The 24795-nt window shown below is 43.7% G+C and overlaps 1 protein-coding gene across 4 annotated transcripts; it reads left to right on the top strand.

Annotated features, from left to right (window-relative positions):
* Positions 1-261: 261 nt before the first annotated feature.
* On the top strand, positions 262-24706 carry Alg8 (ALG8 alpha-1,3-glucosyltransferase). Of its 4 annotated transcripts, none has more exons than XM_076547458.1 (13): positions 262-378; positions 3387-3465; positions 8212-8405; positions 9968-10077; positions 10377-10444; positions 14300-14426; positions 14673-14776; positions 15525-15645; positions 17561-17700; positions 19570-19709; positions 21985-22082; positions 22463-22535; positions 24081-24706. In XM_076547458.1, the coding sequence occupies exons 1-13, from the start codon at positions 284-286 to the stop codon at positions 24310-24312; spliced, it is 1581 nt and encodes a 526-aa protein (XP_076403573.1). In that variant the 5' UTR covers positions 262-283; the 3' UTR covers positions 24313-24706. The 4 variants fall into 4 exon arrangements, with proteins under 4 accessions (XP_076403573.1, XP_076403583.1, XP_076403594.1 ...); XM_076547468.1 differs by having other exon boundaries at positions 17593-17700; positions 19604-19709; XM_076547460.1 differs by having other exon boundaries at positions 263-378; positions 14222-14426.
* The last annotated feature ends 89 nt before the right edge of the window (positions 24707-24795 follow it).

Genomic DNA, 24795 nt, shown 5'->3' on the forward strand with positions numbered 1-24795 from the left:
CCAAAAGTCAAGACCCAAAGCAGACAGTCAGGCACTATTTGAGTGGAAGCACGTTCTAGCAACAACCAAAATAAATGAATGAATAAATGTCGGCACAAAGGTCCGCGCGGGCGCAGCTGAGTCCTCCCTGCAGAAGAGCACGCAGACCTGGCGGGAGGTTCAAATGCCGGCGCGCTCTCTGGCGAGCGCCCTGAGCAGTCAGCACATGCGCAGAGCTCGCAGGCGCCGCCTCTAAAGGCCTTCCCCGCATGCGCAGCGTCCCGGAAGTGACGGGACCACAGGAATGGCGGCCTTCGCTCCTGCAGCCGGTAGTGGTCACTGGTTTTCGGCTTTGGCTCTCGGAGTGACTCTCCTCAAATGCCTTCTCATCCCCACCTAGTAAGGACCTGCAGAGCCAGGGGCTGGGCGGCAGGGTGGGCAAGACTTGTATGGACGTTCTGGGTATGAGGAAGAAAGAAAGGCCATGTGTTCTCTCCGCCTTTTGCCACACGGGTTGATACTTAACATGGGAGCTAGAGTATAGCCATGTCTGGCCAGGATGAGTCCTTACGCTGTCTGATTTAGGGCAAGTCGCTTTCAAGTTTATGAGCTTCAGGGCCCTCACCCTTCAAGTGCAAATTAATGACACCACCCCCACCAGTCAGTCTGCTGCTTAAAAGACTGGGCGCCGGTCTGAATCCTGAAGAGGGGAGTGGTCAACGAAGCGTTTCAGGTCCTCTCCTCCGTGGACTGGGGAGCGGCAAACATCAGACTCTTAAAGGATTTATAAGGGAGACAGCTGACAGCAGGGCTTTTACTCTTGTAGGAGGTGGTGTTTGGGTTCATATCTCAGTATGAAAAAGAGTAACCAATGGAAAAAATGGTTCCGACATAGGAAAGAGTGCAAAAGCCCTGTAGTAGGAAAGAACTCAGGATTCTAAGTGCAGAAAGTTGTCATTGTAGTTAAGAGCTGAAAAAGAAGAAAAGTGGCACGGGATAACATACGCAGTGATCAGATCACACAGGGCTGTGGAAAACTTGTAGATCTCTGTGAAAATGAGTGTACAGTCAAATCTAAAAGCACGGGAACCACCATTTAGTTGTGTGCATCCCAAGTACAGTCATGTATCACTTGATGACAATGCTTTTTGTCGCTGATAGACTGCATATACAGTGATAGTCCTGTAAGAGTATATGTTCTCCTTTTAAAAAAAAGATTTATTTGTGTGTGTGTGTGTGTGTGTGTGTGTGCGTGCGCGCTCTCCCTTGGAGGACAGAAGGTGATGGATCTCTTTGAGCTGCAGTTATAGGATGCTGGGGGTGCTAGGAACTGAACTTGTGTCCTGTGTAAGAGCAGCAAGTCCTCTTAGCTTCTGAGCCATCTCTCCAGCTCAAACGAACGAGTTTGTTCTCCAGTAATGTCATAACTTTATTAGTTCCTATAACTGTGCTCTGTAGTGTGTGCACAAGAACAGATTGCTAAGGTTGCATCTTTGGGAGAGTGTCCTGACTTTGAGCCATGTACCGCTGAACTTGCCTGCTATTCAATGTCACGTTCCTAGCCTTGGTTTTGCTTTTTTCTCCAAGCTCAACAAGATGTCATTGCTTTCATTCTTCATATTCATTAATTAGAAAAATGAACTGTTGATACTGCAAAACTTACTTTCTCTCCCTTTGGTTTAAATTTAATAACACAATTCCAAATATTTATAGCCAGTCGTTTGTATATTATCATCAAATGAGGAAGAAATACTTACACCTATATAAAAAAAATTTTTTTTGACACATGGTCTCACACTGTAGCCTAGGCTGGCCTCAAACTGGAGATCATTCTGCTTCAGCCACCACGTAGGCGCTGGGTATGAACCCCAGGCCCTCTGGCAGAGCATCAGTGCACTACCTCTCCAGCTCCCCTACTTTATTTCTAAACCCTATACTAAATCCGAGCACCAAGGAGAAAACGGTTTTCTGATTGCTCACAATAGAGATGGGGAAACTCACAACTTGATTAAAAGTTTTGGTTACCAAAGCTAATCTCATTTCCAAATCTGACTAAAATGATGTCAAAATAGTAAAAATTAAATCCAGGCATGGCAGTCAATGTCATAATTCCAGTACTCAGGAGGCTGCGGTAGGAGCATCATGAATTGGAGGCCAGCCTGGACTACATAGCAAACCCCTTTCCCAAAAATGATAACATAAATTACAAGTATGGTAAGTGGTGTTGTTTGTTATGAGTGGCATTCCGCAGTCTTTGACAGCAGGTGGTAGAATGATAATTTAGCAGGCAGAGGAGCCTTTAAGCTGGGTGCATGTGTAATAATTCCAGCACTTGGGATATGGAGGCTGGAAAATCAAGAACTCAAGGCCAGGGTAAGGCACTTGCAGACAAGCCTGACAGCCTGAGCTGATTCCCAGAAACTACGTTGTGAGAGGAAAGAACAAACTCTCTCAAGCTGTCCCCTTGATCTGCACACACACTTGAGCACAAACACACAAACTCATGTGCACACTTGTGTGGCAGCTTGCTCTTCCCCTGTGCATAAATAAATGTAAAAAATAGAAAAGAGTATAAAGCCAGCCTGGATTGCATGTCCAGACTTTGTCTCTAATGGGGCTGGTGCCGGGGTAGATGCACAAAACCGCTTGATGTTAATTCAGGAGAGTTTCCAAGGCAGGGAGTGTAGCCCATGTTAGAGCATGGTCTCGATGGAACAAGAGCTAGATATGGTGGTTCATATCTACAATCTCAGCACTCTGAAAGCAGAGGCAAGACAGTTGATGCCAATTCAAGGCCTGGTTTATGAAGCAAGTTTAAGACTAGCCAGGGCTATATAACAACAACCTGTCTGAAAACAACAACAAAATCCTTGGGCTCGTGAGCTGCTCAGTGGGTAAAGGGCCCCTGGTGGCAAGTTTAACAATCTAAGTTCCATCCCTGAGACATATGTAGTAGGAGAGAACCACCTGCCTTACATTGTCCTCTGACTTGCACACATATACCTACACAGAAAGTAATAAAAATGTAATTTTGAATATTTGAAGCCCCTCTGTAGGGCTTTCTCTGAGTATGGGTTTTATTAGAGTTATTTGTGAGAAAGAGAAAGTCATTTTTGTGCAGTGGTCTGAGAACCTGTTTTAAGCTTTTTGTCAGCCCCTGGATATCTCTGAGACCCTTTCACAAACTCCTAGATCCTCCAACAACTTAGAGGGAGGCCTGACCTTCTGACTTCCTAATAAGTGAGATGTTTTAGGACTTTGTGTGTATGTGTGTGTGTGTGTGTGTGCGCGCGCGCGCGCGCGCGCGCGCGCGCACACACACACACACACACCTTGTCATTTTATAGGCTGTAATGAGATGCAGCTGTTTCAGAATCTCATTCTGTTCCTACAATTGCCTTGTATAGCCGTTCCACGGACTTTGAAGTACACCGAAACTGGCTTGCTATTACTCACAGTTTGCCAATATCTCAGTGGTATTATGAGGTAAGTTTCATTTTCACCTTTTAAGATTATATGTAAACTTGGCAGTGGTAGTGCATGCCTTTAATCCCAGCACTCAGGAGGCAGAGGCAGACAGATGTCTGTGAATTCGAGGCCAGCCTGGTCTACAGAGCGAGTTCTAGGACAGCCAGAGTTACACAGAGAAACCCTGTCTTGAAAAAACAAATAATCACAAAAAAATTATATGTAAGCCAGCATGGCGGCACATGCCTGTAATCCCAGCACTGCAGATGTTGAGGCAAAAAGATCAAGATTCAAGGCCAGCCTGGACTATGTAGCCAGACACTATCTCAAAATGAAATACCACCACCACCAACAACAACAAAAAGGCTGTGTAGAAGCACCTATTGTTGAAGCAGATTTCCAGGACTGGGAATGTCTTGAGCACTTGCCTGTTGTGCGTGAAGCCCTGGAGTAGATCTCCAGCACTGTGCAAAGAGAAAGACCTGTGAACTGACACAAGTGGGCCACTCTAGGCCAGGGAGACGGCTCTGTAGCCAAGTCTGACAACCGTGGAAGGAGAGAGCCACTCGGGGTTGGCCTCCACATGCATGACGCGGTGTGGACACACACTACTGATTTTTTTAAAAATAGAAAGCTCTTCTCGACCTCACTTGTGCACTGTGACATACATACACACATGCGTACACACAGTAAAAGAAAAATCGTAAAGGTTTATTTTTTAACTGTGTGCATATACATGGAGAGGTGTGTGTACACATGAGTACAGGTGCCTGCAGAGGCCTGATGTTTCAGATCCTCCCTGGAGCTGGATTTACAAACAGTTGTGGGCCACCTGATGTGGGTGCTGAGAACTGAGCTCAGGTCCTCTAGTAGAGTAGCAAGAGCTCTTAAGAGCTCTCTCTCTAGCCCCAATGAAAGGAATTTGTTTTAAAGATTATTTTATGTGTATGAGCGGTTTGCTTGTATGTGTGTGCACCATGTGGATGCCTGGTGCCTGCAGTGGCCAGAGGAGGGCAATGTATCTCCTGGAAGGAGGTACAGAGGCTTGGGAACCGCCATGTGGGTACTGGGAACTGAACCCAGGTCCTTTGCAAGAGTAGTAGCAAGTGTTCTTACCTGCTGGACCTTCTGTTCCACCCCCAAAGAAATTTTTTTAGTGATATTCTGATTTCAGGAAGATCTTTTTCCAGGGCTGAGGAGATGGTTCAGCTGGTAAAGTGCTTATTACATAATCATGAGGGCCTGTGTTTAGGTGGGTGTATTGGCATGCGTCTGTAATTCCAGCCTGGGGAGGCAGAGGCAGGCAAATCTATAAAGTTCACTAGCTAGTGAGTCTAGTCTAACCAAACTGATGAACCCCCGATTTAGTGAAGGATCCTGTCTCAAAAACTAAAGTGGAGAGGGCCAAGGAAGACACCTGAAGTCAGTGTCTGGCCTCCACGTGCGTTGCGTAGATAGGCATGCCTGCAAGCACACAACTAAAACAGCATGATACTATCCTGGATTTGGAGGGTGGTTTCTAAGATTTTATTTTATTTTTATTTATTTATTTATTTTTGGTTTTTCGAGGCAGGGTTTCTCTGTGTAGCTTTGTGCCTTTCCTGGATCTCGCTCTGTAGACCAGGCTGGCCTCGAACTCACAAAGATCCGCCTGCCTCTGCCTCCCGAGTGCTGGGATTAAAGGCGTGGGCCACCACCGACTGGCAAGATTTTTTTTTTAATCATGCATGTACATTTAAGTAGGTGCCTACAGAGACCAGAAGAGGGCGTCAGATCTTCAGAAGCCGAAGTTATGGGCAATTGTGAGCCTCTTGACTTAGGTATTGGGAACTGAAGTCAGGTCCTCTGCAAGAACAATATGCGTTTTTAACCACTGAGCCATCTCTCTCTAGCCTCTTTTTGTTTCTTTAAGATGGTTTCATGTAGCCCAGGCTGGCCTTGAATTCATTAGCTGAGGATGAGCCCATATATGCAGTACTGGGGATCCCAATATTTTATGCATGCAGACAAGCACTCTATTAACTGACCTACATCCTCATCTGTTTTATTTTCCCAAGTCTGTGTAGTCCTTTGTACTTAAAAAGCCTAAAAAAACAGTTGTCCCCAGGGAGTGAATTTATTTTTACATATAATATTATAAATATTTCATGGAAGTGCTGGGGAGCTTTAACTGGTTGTTTTTGCTTGAGGTATCATAGTTTGCACATGTGGACACCAACTAGGAAAAGTACTATGTAGCCTAGTAGTCTAGAGCTTGGGCTGTGGTTTCAGATTGTGCAGGTTTGATAGGTCTCCTACTTAATGACCATGCTGAGTGATATGTGTCTCCAATTATGAAATGTTGCTAATTAAGATGAAACAAGTGGGAAGCACTTAGTGCAATCTGAGTACTCAGAACACATTAATTATTAGCTTATGTATGAAAAGGCAGTCCTCTACTTTGCCGGTTCCTCCTTTCTCTCTGACTGTTCCTTCTTAGTCTCCTTTGCTGACTTTATTTTTACATCCTTAAGAAGCTGAGTTTTGTTTGTGGTCCCTTCCCTTTAAGTCTCTTGTTCTCTCCAGGTGTTTGCACTTCCTCCTAACACCACTACCCATTGCCCTAGGGCCACTCTCCCTGCCAGGGCGACTCCTGTGTCTGCGTACTTTACACAGAAGAAAGAGGGTCATATAAAGGATGCTGCTGCTTTCTTGTTCTTTCTACCAACAAGAAGGAAAACTAACACACCAGAGTGCAGTGGCGTGGCAAGAGGCTCAGCAGGAGATAAGCCTGGACCGGGTGGAGTTGGCCAGGGAGCATCTTTATGCCATCCCAGGAGGGTAGACAGGTGAAAAGTGGATTGTCTATAGAGTCCTCCTTAGTTGTGACCTCACCTTTCTTCACTGACCTCCAACTGGCCAGCTAGGTGGGAAGGACACCAAAGAGACTGTTAATATCTGTTGAGTTAAAAATAAACAGATAGATAGATAGATAGATAGATAGATAGATAGATAGATAGATAGATAGATAGATAGGTGATAGGAAGGAAGGAAGGAAGGAAGGAAGGAAGGAAGGAAGGAAGGAAGGAAGGAAGGAAGGAAGGAAGGAAGGAAGGAAGAGAAAGAAAGAAAGAAAGAAAGAAAGAAAGAAAGAAAGAAAGAAAGAAAGAAAGAAAGAAAGAAAGAAAGAAAGAAAGAAAGAAAGAAAGAAAGAAAGAAAGAAAGAAAGAAAATTATAGCCGGGCGGTGGTGATGCATGCCTTTAATCCCAATGGCCCCAGATAGAAACCCTTGGTCTCCAGAGGCCCTCTGTGCCCAGTGTGGGAGTTGGTGCAGAATAGGGATGGTGTACAGAGAGACTGAGTAGTGTACAGTGGGGATGGCAAAGAAACTCAAGGACACTTTGTTCTGGAAAGATGGTCATCTCTTAGCAGCAGCCCATTTCTTTGTTTCCTACTCACCATTTTTAAAGTGTATAAATGTGTTGGTAAAATAAAGTCGAAAGTCTTTACTCCCAATAAAAATATAAGCAGCTCTTTTGGGGGAGATTGAGCCCTGACATTTTTAATTATTGCTAGAACTTATAGATGGGAATGAAGTCTAAATCGACAGTAGAGTTTTTAAAATTACATGGACTTTCCTAAACTTTTTTATTGTCCCTATCCTAGCAAGAAATCATCTCTGAGTATGTTCTGTTGAACTTGTCTATGGAAGTTACAAAGCCTCTACTCTGGTATATACTGTTAAACAGTCATTTTAAAGAAAGAGATTGAAAACAGAACTTGTAGGTTTCTTTCCTCAGGTCAGTGAGTCATTTTGCTTCCATCCTCCATGAGAGGAACTACATGGTAAGTGTAGACGTTAGTGTTTGGGTTCCTTAGAGACTGGGAGCCTCTGGGTTTGCCTGGGATCATCTAAAGATCTGTGTTTTATACCTGCAGGGGGGTGTGAACAGGTCATGACTTCTCCAGACTAGCAGTTAACTGTCATTCATAAGCAGAGGGCTAGCCTGGGAATGTGGCTGAGTGTGATAATGTTTGCCTAAATCCAGCCCCTAGGACTTCAAAAAAGAACTTAAAAATAGAAATGAGCAGAGAGCGAGCATTTTGTCTTGAGTCTTACTTTGGTTTTATTTACCTTTTAATCACAGAGAGACCTTGAACCACAGTCCCCATGATGAACCAGTTAGTATCCGGTGAGCCTGTACTGGACTTGTAGAGAAAGAAGTTTTCAGTGAAAAGAATAACGAGGAGCTGGAGAATTGGCTCTGGTTAAGAGCACTTGTTCTTACAGAGAAACAGGGTTCGATTTCTAGGTCCTACATGGTGACTTACAACTGTCTGTCATTCTATTCCCAGGGGTATCTCTGACACCCTCAGACCTGCACGGATACCAGGCACACCCCTGATGCACCTACATTCATGCAGGAAAAAGACTCATATACACTTTTAAAATTTAAAAAAATATATCTCTAAGTGCAAGTACAGAGAAGGAAGATTATGGTTAGAATCTAGCCCTCGATACATGGCCAAGGAATCTCAGGACTGAAACTCAGAATTCTCCTGCCTCAGTCTTCTCAATGCTAGGATTGTAGGTGTGCATCATGTTCATCATCTTCTAATTCTCCTTACATACAAATAGCTCTGTATAGTTAGGGTATTTTAAGTGCAACTTTATTTCATTATGCTTTTTAAAAGAGCAGAGAGTGAACAATTTTAAGTATTTATACCTTGTTTAGTTACTTAGGGTATCTTTTAATTTTGATTTTTTTTTTTTTAATCACAGGCAACTTCAGAGTGGACCTTGGATTACCCCCCTTTTTTCGCATGGTTTGAGTACGCCCTGTCACATGTTGCCAAGTACTTTGATCAAGAGATGCTTACTATCCATAACCTGAACTATTGCAGCTCAAGAACATTGCTTTTCCAGAGGTTTTCTGTCATCGTGACAGATGCACTCTTCATTTATGCTGTTCACGAGTAAGTGGCAAATGTGTGCTGTGTGGACTTGGTCTGTGTGGAAGGTACTGAGAAATTATAGTATTCCTGCTGATTTGCAGGAAACACAACCCTGTTCATAGAATAGCAAATCCTGAAACAGCAGAAACCCAAGTTGAGCCTTAAAATGCCTGAGAGTAATTGCAGGGAGCAGACTTGAGAGGTTTTGTGAAGGAATGGGGATAGTTAGGGTTTGGGGTGACGGTATGAGAAGGTGTTGAAAGAACTAATCCACATAGAATTCCAGGCCACTTCTCTCACAGTAGTAACTCCACATGCCTTCCTTTCCTTGGCCACTTGCAGAGGCTTTTGTGACCTGCCCTGTTTTGTGGACACACCCCCACACGGAGTACACACACATTATGTACACATATCCATTGTGCTTCACCAGTCTTAGGCAGTTTTCCTTCAGTAAACTCAGAGTATCTTACGGTTGGCCAGAGAGACGGCTCAGTGGTTTAGAGCGTTTGCCGTTCTTCCAGAGGACACAGGTTTGATGCTTGTGGCAGCTCACAGTTGTCTATAACTTCAGATCCAAGGGACCCAGTGACCTGCAGGAATCAGGCATGCACATTCTACACAGACATACAAACAAGCAGAGTACCTTGTGAGAAGGGCTGGTGTGGTAGCGTATATTTGTGATCCCATCACTGAGATGGTGGATACAAGTAGATCCTTGGCACTTGTGACCAGCCTGCTTGGCAAGTTCCAGGCCAGGGAGAGGCTGGTTCTAGGGACTGAACTCAGGTCCTCAAGCTTGCACAGCACGTACTTTTCTGACAAGCCATCCCCCAGTCACTTCCATAAAGGTTTATTGTCATCGTCATCGTTGCCTGGGTAGTGAGCAACTATTTATTTTTGAGATAGGATCTCACAGTGTAGCCCAAGATTGGTCTAAATGTTTACTCTGTGTGAATATATATATATATATATATGAGTCATGCATGCACATTGGGGGTTGAACCCAGCCAGAGTCTTGCTCTCATTCTTAGCATGTAGCATTTACCATTCTGCTCCTGAGTTACACCTTGCATTTTTCACTCCTTCCCTTTCTTCCTTCCTTCTCCACCCCCCAATCCCCCCACTCCCAAAGGTCTTAATGTTGCTCAGGTTAGCCTGAAACTTGCCATGTTGTTGATAATGTCTTTGAACTTCTAATCCTCCTACCTCTACTCATCAGAGCTGGAATATAGGCATGTACTGCTGTGCTTAGTTGGTGCTGGCCCCGTGTGCTAGACCAGCACTGTACCAACAGAGCTGCACACGTGGTCCACACTTTTCACTTTCAAGGACTGAACTAGTGTATGCGCTCTTGCTTTTAAAATCCTTACTTTGAGGGCTTGGATTGCTATTTGTTGGCTTTAGTTTTGTCAAATGAACACTTGTATCTGACCAGCATACCCAAGGAAAGGATGTGGATCCCTGAGGTCAACCATGGATGACATGGACAGTTTGTCAGAAATGGATGGCTGAGAGTAGAAGTATTGTGATGTTGTAATGAAGCTTCAGGTTACTTCTGTTTCTTTCCCGATGTGTCCATGTAGGTGCTGTAAATGCATTGATGGGAAAAAAACAAGCAAAGAACTTACAGAGAAGCCCAAGTTTGTTCTCTCCGTGCTGCTGTTGTGGAACTTCGGGCTGTTGATTGTCGACCGTATCCTTGGTGTACTCTGTGGTGTAACTAATAGGTTGTTCTTTGTATAGTGATGATTAAATGTGAACTGCTTTTGAATCGGGGCTTGGTCTGGGTTACTTAACTCCCCAAACTGTGCTCTCCTCAAGTTTACTGGATTCTAGTTACTAAAATACTTTGTGCCTGAGTAGTTAATTTTGAGAACCAATTAAACTATTACTTTTAATTTACTCATTAAGAAAGCATCCACGAATTCTATACTTATTCATAGCACAGTTGATTATGAATCTAGCATCCTATCTTCCTTGACGTCCATCCAGATATTCATTTCCAGTACAATGGCTTTTTATCTGGATTAATGCTGCTGTCCATTGCATGGTTATTTCAGGTAAACACAGAAGAACCTCATCAGATTTCCCCTTTTAGTTTTTAGCTTATAAAGATAACGTTGTAGTAGATGATAGATTTTATTTGATGCACTGTTCAGAATTTCACCATATAGATACTTTTATTGGTACTTCCACAAAGTCTGCCTGCTCTTAGGATGGTAATTTTCTTTATTTTACAGATGGGAAAATGATATCCTAAAAACTCATTACAGTGTGGCAGGTGTGGATTAGCTCTGTGATTGGCTGGACTGTTTCTGTCTGGAAGAATCTCCAGAAGAATTTGCTGTTTAAATGACTGGTGTTTTTCCATGAGAAGCTTGTAGGTTAGTTAGACTAGTGTGATGGAAATGTGGAATTCAAAATCAAATGACTGATGTTTCTATCTTAGTGCTAATAAAGTATATGGCTCAGATGGGGCTTACCATTGCCATATTTCATTCTTCTCCAATTTCTATGAGCCAGGTAGAATTCAGACTTCTTTTGTGAGAATTGGCTTGGGCTTGTCTGAAGTTTTGTTATCTTAACCAGGATACCTTTACTTCTGTGGATGAAGTACCCCTTAGCCTGGCATGGTAGTGTGCCCTATAGTCTAAGCTGCTTGGAAGACTGAGGTAGGAGGATCCTTTGGACCTCGGAACTGAGGGTCAGTCTGGGCGGTGACATAGCGACACCACACTGGAGATAAAACTCAGGGTCTCACACACATTGGCAGGTGCTCTAACCATTGGAGTTTTTCGTTCTTGTTGTTACTGTTTTTGTTTGTTTGATTTTTTTTTTTGTTTGTTTGTGTGTTTAGGGTAAGGATGTAGCTTAGTAGTAGAATATTTGCCTAGGATACGCTAGGCCCTGTATTCAATCTCCAGCACAACCCATACACACAAAACAGTTGTTTCTTTCACAACATTATAGGTTATATTCATTCATCCTCTAATCCTAGCTCTTCTTTGGCCAGGTTAACTATGTTGCCTCTGGCTTCTTAGAATATAATTTATCGTTACTGATGACATACCCCATATCTTTTTTCTTTGTTTGTTTTGAGACAGGGTTTCTCTATAACTGCAATGGCTGTCCTGGAACTCACTCTGTAGACCAGGCTGGCTTTGACCTCACTGAGATCCGCCTGCCTCTGCCCCTCAAGTGCTGGGATTAAAGGTGTGCTCCACCTCTGCCCGGTATGACATACCTTGTGTCTTAGCAGCAGGCTTGATGCTTACTATGTACCTGACGAAGTAATGATTTATTATTCTATCGGTATGTGTATTGTTGTGCCTGTGTGAGTTTATGTGCACCAGGTGTGTACAGGTGCCCACAGATGTCAGAGGGCATCGTGTCACTAGAACTAGAGCTACAGGCAGTGGTAAGCCAACGTGTCGGTGCCGAGAACAGAAGCCTGGTCCTCTCCAAGGACAGGAAATACTCTTAGCTGCTGATTTATCCCTCCAGCTCCTACTTTGAATTTTTTAAATGTTATTGTAGAAAATTTAAATCTCAGAAATAGAGAAAACATAGTGTAGCATTACATACACATGATTCTTTTTAAATAGAATGATTTGGACAGAACCCTGTGTGTTGTTGGTGTGGTACCCAGCCTTTTCACTTAATGAATCTGAAAGGACTAGCCCTATCAGGAAGTGGAAAACCCTGCCCATGTTGTGTTCATAGTTTGGTTTCATCCCTTACTCATCAATCCAGCATCAATGTAATTGCTTGGTCTCCAGCCCTGCACTTCAGCTCAGATGAGCAGAGCAGCAGTTCCTGCTGAATCTCTCCTGTCAATGGACTGCATTCCTTACAGAAGTTCCCTGTGGCAGTGAGGTGGATCCCAGGTGCCACATTTCATTGTATTTTTACTGTACATCCATTAAGAAATAGTTCATGGCTGGGCATGGTGGCTCACGCCTTTAATCTCAGCAGGAGGCAGATGTAGCTAGAGTTTTCCTGCCTGGCCCATGGTCAGGACAAATCTCTCTTCACCTGCCAGTCCCACAGATGCTCAGATCAAGTAAACACACAGAGACTTATATTACTTCTAAACTGTGTGGCCGTGGCAGGCTTCTAGCTAGCTGTTCTTATATTAACCCATTTCTATTAATCTATGTGCCACGTGGCTCATGGCTTACTGGTATCTTAACATCTTCTCATGCCGGCGCCTGGCAGTGTCTCTCTGCCTCAGCCTTCCACTTCCCATCATTTTCCTCTCTCCTTGTCCTGCCTATACTTCCTGCCTGGCTACTAGCCAATCAGTGTTTTATTTATTAACCAATCAGAGCAACATATTTAACATACAGAACCTCCCACAGCACTTCCCCTTTCTTTTTTTCAAAAGGTTTAACTTTCACATAGTAAAATTACAGATAACAAAATAATTATCAAGCAAGAATTATAATTAACACTGTTTAGTCTATTTATAATATCTAGTCTATTTGTATTTGGCAGAATTAAAGAAGATATCCTATCTATCCTATATTTGTGAGTCTAAGGTTTCATATCTAACTTATCTTTTATAACTAAAAAGTATCTAAAAACTAGTCTTCAACTACGTCAAAGACCTCAGAAGGATGCAAGCAACTTTTGGGAGTCTTGCAAGAGTAGACAGAGACAGCTGATGTAGATGTAACCATCTTATTAAATAAGAAACACAGAGCCAAATACAGAGTTAAAAGCCCAAGAGGTCAGAGCAGTAGCTGAGAGCTGAGACTTAAAACCGCCTTTCTTACCCTTTGCTGCCGCTGTCGTCCTTCTCCTCAGAAAGAGACCTACTTCCTGTGTATCTGTTTTTATTGACTTTCTGTTCTGCCTTCTCATTGGTTGTAAACCCAACCACATGACCTCCTCATTACTGCCTGTCTGTCTATACGGACCATGAAGTCTTCTATGGTTGGTATTGAGATTAAAGGCATGTGTCTCCATGCTGGCTGTATCCTTGAACACACAGAGATCTACCTGTCATGTGATCTGGATTAAAGGTGTGCGCCACCACCGCCTGGCTTCTGCTATGGCTTGCTGTTAGCTCTGACCCCTAGGCAACTTTATTAACATACAAATAAAATCACATTTCAGTACAAATAAAATATCACCACAGGTGGAGGCAGGCGGATCTCTGAGTTCAAGGCCAGCCTGGTCTACAGAGTGAGTTTCATAACAGACAGAGAAACCATGTCTCAGGGGGGAAAAAAGAGAAAAATAGTTATTGGGCTGGAGAGATGATTCAACAGTTAAGAGCACTGGCTGCCCCTCCAGAGGATCTGTCTTCAATTCCCAGCACCACATGGCAATTCACAACCATCTATAATTCCAGTACCAGGGGATCCAGTGCCCTCCTCTGGCTTCTGCAGGCACTACACACATGTGCACAAACATGCAAGTAAAACACTAATAACAGAGAAATGCTTAAACATTTTAATAGTTATTATTTTGCTGGGTGTGGTAAAATATAGCATGGTAGTCCTAGTACTTAGGAGGCCCTGTGGCAGGAAGATTGTTTGAACTTGAGAGTTTGAGACCAACCTGAACAACATAGCAAGACTCCAATTTTTGTTTGTTTGTTTTTGTTTTGTTTTTTTTTAAAGGTTTCTACTTTAAAAATAGGTGGGTTTTGTCTTTTTTCTTTTTGAGAATAATTTTAGCTGCACAGAAAAGTTAGACGAATAGTTTTAAGTCCTCTCTCATTTCCCTCAGTGCTACCTTCTTAAACAACCGTTCTCCAAGGCTAAGAACGCAGCATTGGCTTATTTGATTTTCATCAGCTTTTCTGTTAATGTTTCCTTCCGTTCTAGGATCCACTGCAGGATACTACCTACTGCATTCCCTCCACCTGGAATTTGAAGTGACACATTCCCCTTTCTGTCTCCTAGAAAAGGCATATGGAAGGGGCGTTTCTCTTTGCCGTTCTCCTACATTTCAAGCACATCTACCTCTATGTCGCCCCAGCCTATGGTATCTATCTACTGCGATCTTACTGTTTCACTGCAAGCAAACCAGGCAAGTCTTAGCAGTGGTAGCAAAAGCCTTCTTGTCTTCCTTGCAGCTTACACTGTTACGGAGCAGAGCAGGTGTCTCCTGGGTCCTGACCTGTAAACCCTTCACTATCCACAAAGAACAGTGTGTGCCCAGGCATGATGGCACACACCTGATCCCAGTACTAGGGAGGCTGAAGCGGGAGGACATTTGGGCTGTGTGTTGAATCCCCATGGATGCTCCTGGTAATATGGCTCTCCTCTTCCGTAGATGGCGCTGTCCGATGGGGCAGCTTCAGCTTTGTCCGTGTTATTTCCCTGGGACTGATTGTGTTCCTAGTTTCTGCTCTTTCGTTGGGCCCTTTTATAGCCTTGGTAAGACATTTTATTTTATTTCTAATTTTTGCTTTTTGAATAGTAATGTAAGTCATTGTTTTGTTGTTTAGAAAGAACAATAGAGTAGGGAGTGTGTGAAGCAGCTGTAAAAGCTCCTTCCTTACTTTCCTGCCAAAGGTAAGGTAGGTGTTCTTTGCACATTTCTGTGCATGTTCAAGTAGCATGAAGCTGTGGTTACACTAGAGAATTAGTTCTCATTGTGGATTCTACTTAAATGCACCGACTTATTAACATTGCTAGCCTCTCAGAACAGTCCTTTGGCAGTCCTTTGTACACAGTAAATGCTGTAAAGTGCCTGGGACAGATGTCCAAATATTTTTTTCTCTCTTGCTTCACACCCCAAAATCAGTTTTTTTTTTTTTTTTACTCCCTGTTAAGATGGAGGAACACCACATCTAATATGGTGTTCCCTACTCCCCAACACTTCAGCAGGCTTAGATGGACCACATCCTGTGCTCTCCCTGCACCTTGTACATTTTGTTGTACTTCCTAGTAGAATGAATGGGTATTCACTGATTTCTATGTGTTTTCTCACTGGCCGGTTGAAAAGGTCAGGCAAAGAGAGGTCTGTGACCTGATTGGGATCATCCACTTGTAGAGACAAAGACTGGAGCCCAGACTGCTGACCTTTCTGTGCACCGTGCCACAGGCAGGTTTCCCGGTCTGTTTCAGAAATTTGGAAAAAGTTGATGGCTGTTTAATTGGTTTCATTTCTCCTTTTCAACAGAACCAGCTGCCACAAGTCTTTTCCCGACTCTTTCCTTTCAAGAGGGGCCTTTGCCATGCCTACTGGGCTCCCAACTTCTGGGCTTTGTACAATGCTTTGGACAAAGCACTGGCTGTCATTGGTATGATACCCCGCTCTTTCACTTAGACTGTGAGTGCTGAAAGGACTAGTCCTCTCAGGAGGGGAAACACCTGCCCGTGTTTTGTATTTGGATGTGTGTTCTGGACTACTTGGTCTCCAGCCCTGCACTTCAGCTCAAGATGAGCAGAGCTGAATTGCTTGAGACCAAGTCTTTTGTGCAGTAAGCAGACTGCATTACTTACAAACATCCCTTATAGCAGTGTGGCTGTAGATGTTTTCCTTGGGTATAGATTAAATATTTAGATGCTTTTTAAGGATTATCTTTAGTTGTGTGTGTGTGTGTGTGTGTGTGTGTGTGTGTGTGTGTGTGTGTGTGTGTGTATAGGGTGTACACTTGAGTGCTGGTACCACAGAAGCTAGAGGCTTGGATCCCCCTGGACCTGGAGTTATGTTCTTATAGGAAATTGATATTTTGTTTACTTACTTATTTTTAGAAGTCATAATTTGGTTTCATCCCTTACTCATCAATCCAGCATCAATGTAACTGGCATTCTTACAAAGTAACTTCAAACATTTGTATTTTGAAAAGCTGTTGTCCATTTAGCTTAGTGTGCAGTACAAGGCCTAATTACCCTGCCTGAGTCAGGAAACTGCTGTACCTTACCTTGGGTACCTGCTCCCCGAAGATGCTTACACGGAAAGTTAGTGTCAGATTCAGAAACTCAGGGAGTAGCCGTGAATTTCGAGGTAAAATTGGGAGCTGGGGACGAACTCAACTGGTGGAGTGCAAACCCTAGTTCTGCCTCCAGCGTGGTGTGCACCAGCCGGTGTGGTGGGCACACGCCGGTGTGGTGGGCACACCTGCAGTCCGCACTTCAGAAGGTGGAGGCAGGAGGATCAGAAGTTCAGTCATTTCTCATTGGGTTGACTACATGAGGTCTTGTCTCAAAAAAGAGGAGAGGTGGCTGGGTATGGGGATATATACCTGTAATTCCAACACTTGGGGTGCAGAGGCAAGAGTCAGGAGTTAAAAACTAGCCTGAGCTACATGAGACTGGGTCTCAAAACAAAACAACAAAAAAGGAAAAACAGAACCAGAAACTGAAGGGGAAAGGGTAAATAAAAGTACACTTAGTAGGCTACGTCCTCCCCACATCGCTGCCTTTCGGTGGCAATAGAAAGGTCTGTGTGGGTGCGCAGGCTGTCTGGACTGCGTGGGTTTATACTGGAGTTCTTTTGGGGTGGGGCTTGCATCGATGTTCTAGGCTCGGTGCATCTGACAGTACTTACTGAGTTTCTGTGTTTGGGCATAGCAAGAACTCGGAGTCCCTTCTGTGTCTTCGGGACATAGCAAGGTAGAGAAGGTGAGCACACACACAGCCCTCGAGAACCCGAGAACCCGAAGCAGCTTTGCCTCTTGACTGAGGAGCCCTCTTTGCATGACTGAGTCAGTTGGCAGATGGGTGAGTCATTCAAAGGGAGTTGTCTGAGCAGAGGTATGCTGAGCACTCACACTTGGTCTGTTGTGACTAAGCCACATTCGGGCACAGGAGACTGGAGGGCTAGAAAGGGAACAGACACTGAAGGCTGCTGTATGCAGGAATGTGAACTTAATACCACAGGAAATGAAAGGCTCCAAGTTTGGTGTGACGTGGTCTGCATTTTAAATAACTTGCATCATTTCAGCGGTGGAGAGGATTGCTGCTCAAATGCTGCCTGCCCACAAGGTTCCTGTAGGCTGCACAAATAGCTTGTTCCAATTTTAGTCTGTAGCTATAGATTATCTTCTGAAACCAGAAAGAAGCATGTACCGGAGACAGCACAGCACAGACTTAAACCATGAAATCCAGCTGTGAACAGCCGTAAGATTTAGTAGCCTTTTAAAACTGTTACTCAAAGTTGACTCCTAAGATAGGGAATCCTGTTGATTAAAGTAAAATGTCTGCTTATTCTAGGTTTGGAATTGAAACTTCTTGATCCCAACCAGATCCCCAGGGCCTCGATGACAAGTGGTTTGGTTCAGCAGTTCCAGCACACAGTTCTTCCCTCAGTTTCCCCACTGGCAACCCTCATCTGCACACTGATAGCCATACTGGTAAGAACTGGCAGGTGGTACCCACTTGTGGATTCTTCCTCTTCCTATCACAGTCCTGACTGAATTTCGGCTTTGAAGCTTTTCCAACTGCAGGATAAATTCCATGGCTGAATTCCTGCAGACTGGAGTATTGCCTAGCAATTCTCAGGAACTTTGAACATAGTGAGGGAAGATTACCAGAGAAGCCTCTGGGAGAATCTTGCCAGTGGCTGTTTAAGCCATCTGTCCATCCTGGCAGGAGGAAAAAGAAAAGCCCAAGTCGGAGGCATGGAGCATGCTGTGGAGAAAGAGGAAATCTCTGTGGCAGAACATCCAAGCTTTGTTTTGTTTTTCTCATCCTTGGCTAAGGGATCAAATGTGTCTGGAAAGCAGGATATTTTGTGTTGATGGTGGTAATGAATTGAGAGGAAGAGCGGTTCTCACACATCTGATGAGAGTCTGCTGCTGTGAAGCCAGGCATGGTGGCACAAGGCTGTGATCCCAGCTCTGGGGAGGTGGAGGCAGGAAGATTGCTCCTTGGGGACCAACCTGAGCTACATAGCAAGACTTTGTCTTAAAAACAAAAAACAAAAAGTAAAAAAACCAGAAGCAGCAGCAGCTGGTGTGGGTCAGCTGTTGTCAGAGCCTCCCTCACACTCGTCAGTGCTTGGTGACCAGCTTTGGGATAGTTTTGGTAGGATAAGTACACATTAGCTTTAATTTTGGTTTCTAAATGATCGAAATCTCCTGGCAAGACACCTGATCCATTTAATTGTGTGGCAGTACTAGTATGCAGGTTTCTAAGTTCTGCTGATTATTCAAAGATTTTAGCGGATGTTTAAAAAATTCTAGCACCTCAGCCTTGGGGCCAGGGCAGTGGTTCAGTGAGTGAGAACGTGATGTGCAAACACGAGGATCTCAGATCCTCAGCCCCAGTGATAAAAACTGCCAGGTATGGCTGCACACATATGCGTGTGTTTAACCCAGCAGTGTGGAGAACAGAGACAAGAACGTGGCTGGCGTTTGCTGACAACCAGCCTAGCTCTAGGTTCATGAGAGACTCTGTGTCAAAGGAATAACACAGTGATGGAATGCACGGTACCCAACATCCTCTTCTGACTGCTTGTGTGCATATGTCCTTACCCCACACATGTGTGAATAACTCAGTGATAGAATGCACAGTACCCAGCATCCGCCTCTGACTGCTTGTGTGCATATGTCCTTACCCCACACATGTGTGATAGAATGCACGGTACCCAACATCCTCCTCTGACTGCTTGTGTGCATATGTCCTTACCCCACACACGTGTGATAGAATGCACGGTACCCAACATCCTCCTCTGACTGCTTGTGTGCATATATATACCCTTGCCGCACACAAGTGTACACACATGCATAATGCAAGAAAGAGAAAGAGAAATAAGGAAAATATAAACAAACAAACATAAAACCTCAGCTTTGTAAGCTGTGTATATAGAGGGCAGTGGCTTTATTATTGTAAATTTCACTGCAGCTCACAAAACTGGTAAAATCTAATGCACTAGCCCCAAGATAGCTATGAATTTTTATAGTTTGACCTAGTAAGTTCAATGAATATTACCTAATTGTACAGATAGTAAGTTGTTAAATTTTACATCCCAGAACTTACCATTTATTAATTTGGATAAGGTTCATTTTGATGAAGTAAATACACACACTCCTATGGTCTTGTGTTTTCTTTTGTAAAGCTAGCTTTGGGGGACTGCACAGAGTGCTGGGTTATGCTGGTGAAGTGGAGAAGCCCCTAGTTGTGCTGTATTCAGACATGACACAGACTGTTGACCTGTGCCTTGCTTCTGCAAAGCTGACTTTAAATGACACTGAAGCTCTGTCTTTGCCTGTTGTTTCTAGCCCTCTATTTTCTGTCTTTGGTTTAAACCCCAAGGGCCCAGAGGCTTTGTCCGATGCCTGGTTCTTTGTGCCTTGAGTTCCTTCATGTTTGGCTGGCATGTCCATGAAAAAGCCATACTCCTTGCGATTCTCCCAATGAGGTAAGCAGATAACTCAGTGAGTCGGCATGTTTCACAGTGTCTTATTTTGTGCTGTTCTGGTCCTGTCTAGTGGAGTGGGATAGGCAAGGGCTAAAGAATGAGGATGATGGGTTGATTGGCTTGGATCTGCAGACCTGTGAGGGTCTGAGATGTGCAAAAATCCATACATTGTTTCTATATATTTGGTGATTAAATACCATAATAGGTCTGGGTATTGGATGGGAGCGTGGCTTGGGAAAGGCTGGCACCCTTGGCATCATTAGATCAGTAAAAATAAAGCCCTGGGATTCCCTGTTCCGTGTTGTTAGTCAAGTAAGGACCGAGCATTACAAAAATGTCTCCACGTGTGTCCACGTTAGACTCTCCAGAGCTGTTTGTTTCTTTCTTATTGGTTTGCATGCTTTATTTTGAACTGCTCAGCAACCTTTAGGGTGATTAGAATGAATTAATGTAATCCATCTTAGAATCTGCAGAAACCAGGGATCTGAGAGCTTATGACTTACCAAAGTTACATAGCTAAGCCTATTTTGGTGGCACATGCCTGTATCCCCCAGTACTGAGGAGGCTGAGACAAGAGGATCATGAGTTCAAGGCCATTCTGGGCTATCTACCAAGATGCTGTCTTAAAAACTAAGTCACAAAGCTGGCAAGACACAGTTGGGACTTCAGCCTGGCACATGTGACACATGCTGCTGAGTTCTGTGATCCTCTCATTTGTCTCACTTTAAAAAAAAAAAAAAAAAAAAAAAGATTTGTTGGGGCTGGAGAGATGGCTCAGCGGTTAAGAGCACTGACTACTCTTCCAGAGGTCCTGAGTTCAATTCCCAGCAACCACATGGTGGCTCACAACCATCTGTAATGAGATCTGGTGCCCTCTTCTGGCCTTCAGGGATACATGCAGACAGAACAAACATTGTATACATAATAAATAAACAAATCTTTTTTTTTTTTTAAAGATTTATTTATTATGTATACAGCATATATGACTGCGGGCCAGAAGAGGGTGTCAGATCTCATTACAGATGGTTGTGAGCCACCATGTCGGTGCTGGGAATTGAACTCAGGACCTCTGAGAGAGCAGTCAGTGCTCTTAACCGCTGAGCCATCTCTCCAGCTCCATCTCACTTTTTTTAGTGTTTGTTTTTGGGTTTTTGTTGCTGTTGTTGTTGTTGTTTGAGACAAGGTTTCTCTGTGTGGCCCTGGCTGTCCTGGAACTCACTCTGTAGACTGGCCTCAAACTCAGAAATTCCCTTACTTCTGCCTTCCGAGTGCTGGGATTAAAGGTGTGTACCATGCTCAGTGCTTTTTGTAAAAGTACTGTAAATGGAACAGTGTCCACTTGACACCTTGTTAAAATCCAGTACATAGATAAGAATGGAACCTGCCTCTTTCTATTTTTGACGGTTTTCTCAAAGTAAGAGAAATCATTTAAACTATGATCAGTGTCATATCTTTGGAACCACAGACCTTCCAGTATAGCAGACTCTAGTCTGAACTCACACTGCAGGTCCAGGGATTATCCAAAAGATTAACTGTAGGTTTGGAAGTGAAATTCTTGAGCACAATTTCTTTGACTCTCTCCTAAGCAGCTCCCATTCACTTCTTTGAGGAAGGCAACTCAACAAAGCAAGCTCTCTTCTCTCAATATCTCTCTCTCTCTCTCTCTCTCTCTCTCTCTCTCTCTCTCTCTCTCTCTCTCTCTCTCTCTCTCTCTCTCTCTCTGTGTGGGGGGGTGTCTTACTCCCCTATTCTCTTTGGAACATTTTGTGAGCAATATTAATTGCTTTAAAAACAACACCCAGGGCCTGGAGAGATGGCTCTGCCTTCTGGAAGACCCAGCTCAGTTCCCGGCACCCACTTGACATTATAACTCTGCTTCCAGGGGATCTGTGCCCTCTGACTTCCATGGCACCAGGCATGCATGCACACAGTCACAGACATGCGTGTGTGCATGCAAACATACTGTGGGTATGCAGATGGCACACACATGCAGTAAATAAAGCTTTGGAAAAACTTTTTAAAACAAACACAGCCGGTTCTCATTTGAGTTGGACTTGTAACCGAATGAGTGTTTATTTTATAGGAGATTATCAGTGTTCATTTATAAAGGGATTGTCGGGGTTTATTTCATAGGGGATTATCAGTGTTCACTTTATAAAGGGATTATCGGTGTTTATTGTAGCCAGTCCTAAAAATAATAATAGACATTTTATTTAAACTGTGCAATCACATTTCAGTTGTGTTAAGGAATCATTGTAAGACTTTTTACTTTTAGCCTTTTGTCTGTGGAAAAAGCAGGAGATGCAACGATTTTTCTGATTCTGGCCACGACAGGACATTACTCCCTCTTCCCTCTGCTCTTCACTGCCCCAGGTAAGCAGCTTCCTGTTAGGAAGATGTGTTGGTCACCAGGCCCTTTCCATCCAGGTCTAAAAGCCAGTGCGCTCTAACTTAAATATCCGGGAAGTCTTCTGGAAGAAGAGACTTTTGTTCTTTCTCATAAATAAAACTTGTAGTTTGCCCCTAGTTTTAAGTATATTTAGTTGTCTCAGAAATGGTTAGCTAGGTGTGATGGCACTTAGGAGTTAGAGGGAAGTGGATCTCTGGGAGTTCAAAGCCAGCCTGGTCTACATAGAGAGTTCTGGGCCAGCTGGGTTATGTAGAGAGACCCTGTCTTAAAGGAAAAGAAAGAAAAGAATATTAGCAATGTCCATGTGCTATTTTGTCATCTGTGTTTTTTTGTCTTTTAACAGAACTTCCCATTAAAATCTTACTCATGTTACTATTCACCATTTATAGTATCTCATCTCTGAAGACACTCTTCAGGTAATGTGAAAAGCACATTTAAGGTTCTATTCCCTTTTGTGAGATATTTGCTCTTAAATGGTCAAAGAGGATTTCAAATATATTTCAAGTTGGGATTGGGGTGATGGTTCACATGGGAAGCTTTCTGTGTAAGCAGCAGGGCTGGAGTTCAGATCCCCAGCACCCATAGAAAACAGGCACCATGTGCACCTGTAATCAGTCCCAGCACTGGGTAGGCAGAGACGGCATTTCAGTCTTGCTGGCCAGCCAGTATAGCCAATCCATGATGCCCAGGTTCAGCAAAACACTGATTCATCCTCTTTCTCTCTCTCTCTCTCTCTCTCTCTCTCTCTCTCTCTCTCTCTCTCTCTCTTTCTCTCTCTCTCTCTCTCTCTTTCTCTCTCTGTGTGTGTGTGTGTGTGTGTGTGTGTGTGTGTGTGTGTGTGTGTGTGTGTTTTGGTGGCTGCTCTTCTAAAGAACCCATGTTTGATTCCCAACATCCACGTGGTGACTCAAAACTCTCTGTAACTCCATCCCAGGGATGCAACACCTTTTTTCTGGCCTCCACGGGCACCAGGAATACACATAGTGAGTGCACAGACATACATGAAGGCAAAACAGTCATACACATAAAATGAATAATTTTAAAAATAAGAGAAGCAGTTATGAAGACACCTTACTTCTACCTGTGGCCTCCACGTGTATACACAGCATATGCACAGAAGTGCACACACACAGTTATTACTAATTTATTCCTGCAGGCCAGAAGAGGGCACCATATCTCATTACAGATGGTTGTGAGCCACCATGTGGGTGCTGGGAATTGAACTCTGGACCTCTGGAAGAACAGCCAGTGGTCTTAACCTCTGAGCCCCACTAATTTATAACAATAATGTAACTTAAAATACTTGATAAGTAGAGGGAGAAATTCCCCCAACCCTTTCCTTCTGATGTGACAGCATACGTTGTATCCTTAGTGTGGGAGGTTATGTGAAGAAGACTACCTAGCTTAAAACCTTACTTGAAAACCAAAGAACAGAATATGAGATAATTTGTTATGGATAAGGTTATATAGCTACAGATACAAATGGAAAAAAACTAAAATATACTTACACTGTGTAAAAAGTTATTAGAAAATTGTGGTCAGAATTTTTTTACCTTCTAAACTGGGTACTATGATTCCTGTAATTTTTTGGACTGGAGAGATGGCTCAGCAGTTAAAAGCTAGGCTCACAACCAAAACTCTAAGCTACTTACATTGACCAGAATAAAGCGTGTTTTTAGAATCCCTGTTTCCGTGTATGTTTTCACTCTACCGTCACAATGCCCAGACCCTGTCTGCCCTCTCAGTACACATCTAATTTGTCTGAGCAGCATGGGTAAATGTAGCGATTGAACTGTTGAGGTCATGGAGTGAGTGCCATGGCATACTGTGTTTTCTACATGGGAAACGTCAGTGCAGTCTGACCTCAGTGCTGGCTGGAGGAGTGTGGGTAGGATAAGACATCAGCTGGCAATGTTTGCTGACTAGATTGGCTCATCTAAAATCAGACTTCTCTCCTTCAGAAAAGAAAAGCCTCTTTTGAATTGGGTGGAGACGGTCTACCTCCTCGGCCTGGGGCCTCTGGAAGTCTGCTGTGAAGTCGTCTTCCCTCTCACCTCTTGGGAGCGGAAGTACCCCTTCGTTCCGTTGTTGCTGACCTCAGTGTACTGTGCAGTGGGCATCACGTACGCCTGGACCAGGCTCTATGTTTCAGTGCTGACTGGCTGTCTTGTCGGCAAGACAAAGAAGCAGTGACTACAGAAGTGTGGGTGGAAGCCAACAGTTACGTCATGGGATAGTCATCAGCACTTGAAGGAAGTTGCCAGAAGCAGGATCTATTTATTCAGTAGATCTGTTTAAGGACCATTCTGCCACACTTGGCCTTGCCCTGCCTAGCAACCCGATTGTTTCCATGGTGAGAAGCCACTTGCCCTTTCTAAGCAGCAAAACACATTTGAGAAAGCTCTCACTTTCCTTTGTTAAAATAGTCCACTGTGCCCACTGAAGGTGAACCAGGAGGTGATTAACAGCGTAATTTTCTGTAGCCGGTACTGACCTGTGTTAGGAAATGATGCATAATTAGATTCCATACCTAAGGAAAAATAAATAAATAAAGTGCCATTTTATATTTATGCATAAAATATCAAAATGTTTTGGGTCATTACCGAGTCTTACACTTCTTTTCCTGTTGTCGTGCACACGGGCAGGTGGTGTATTGTCTCTGTTCTGTACACCTTG

This window comes from Peromyscus maniculatus, chromosome 1 (assembly GCF_049852395.1).
Source record: "Peromyscus maniculatus bairdii isolate BWxNUB_F1_BW_parent chromosome 1, HU_Pman_BW_mat_3.1, whole genome shotgun sequence".
In the NCBI taxonomy this organism is placed as follows: Eukaryota; Metazoa; Chordata; class Mammalia; order Rodentia; family Cricetidae; genus Peromyscus; species Peromyscus maniculatus.

Coding starts and splice junctions, on each gene's coding strand:
- Alg8 (XM_076547458.1), top strand. CDS start 284: ATGGCGGCCTTCGCTCCTGCAGCCGGTAGTGGTCACTGGTTTTCGGCT. Junction 3,466..8,211: donor TATCTCAGTGGTATTATGAG/GTAAGTTTCATT, acceptor TTTTAATCACAG/GCAACTTCAGAGTGGACCTT. Junction 22,083..22,462: donor TCTGCTCTTCACTGCCCCAG/GTAAGCAGCTTC, acceptor GTCTTTTAACAG/AACTTCCCATTAAAATCTTA.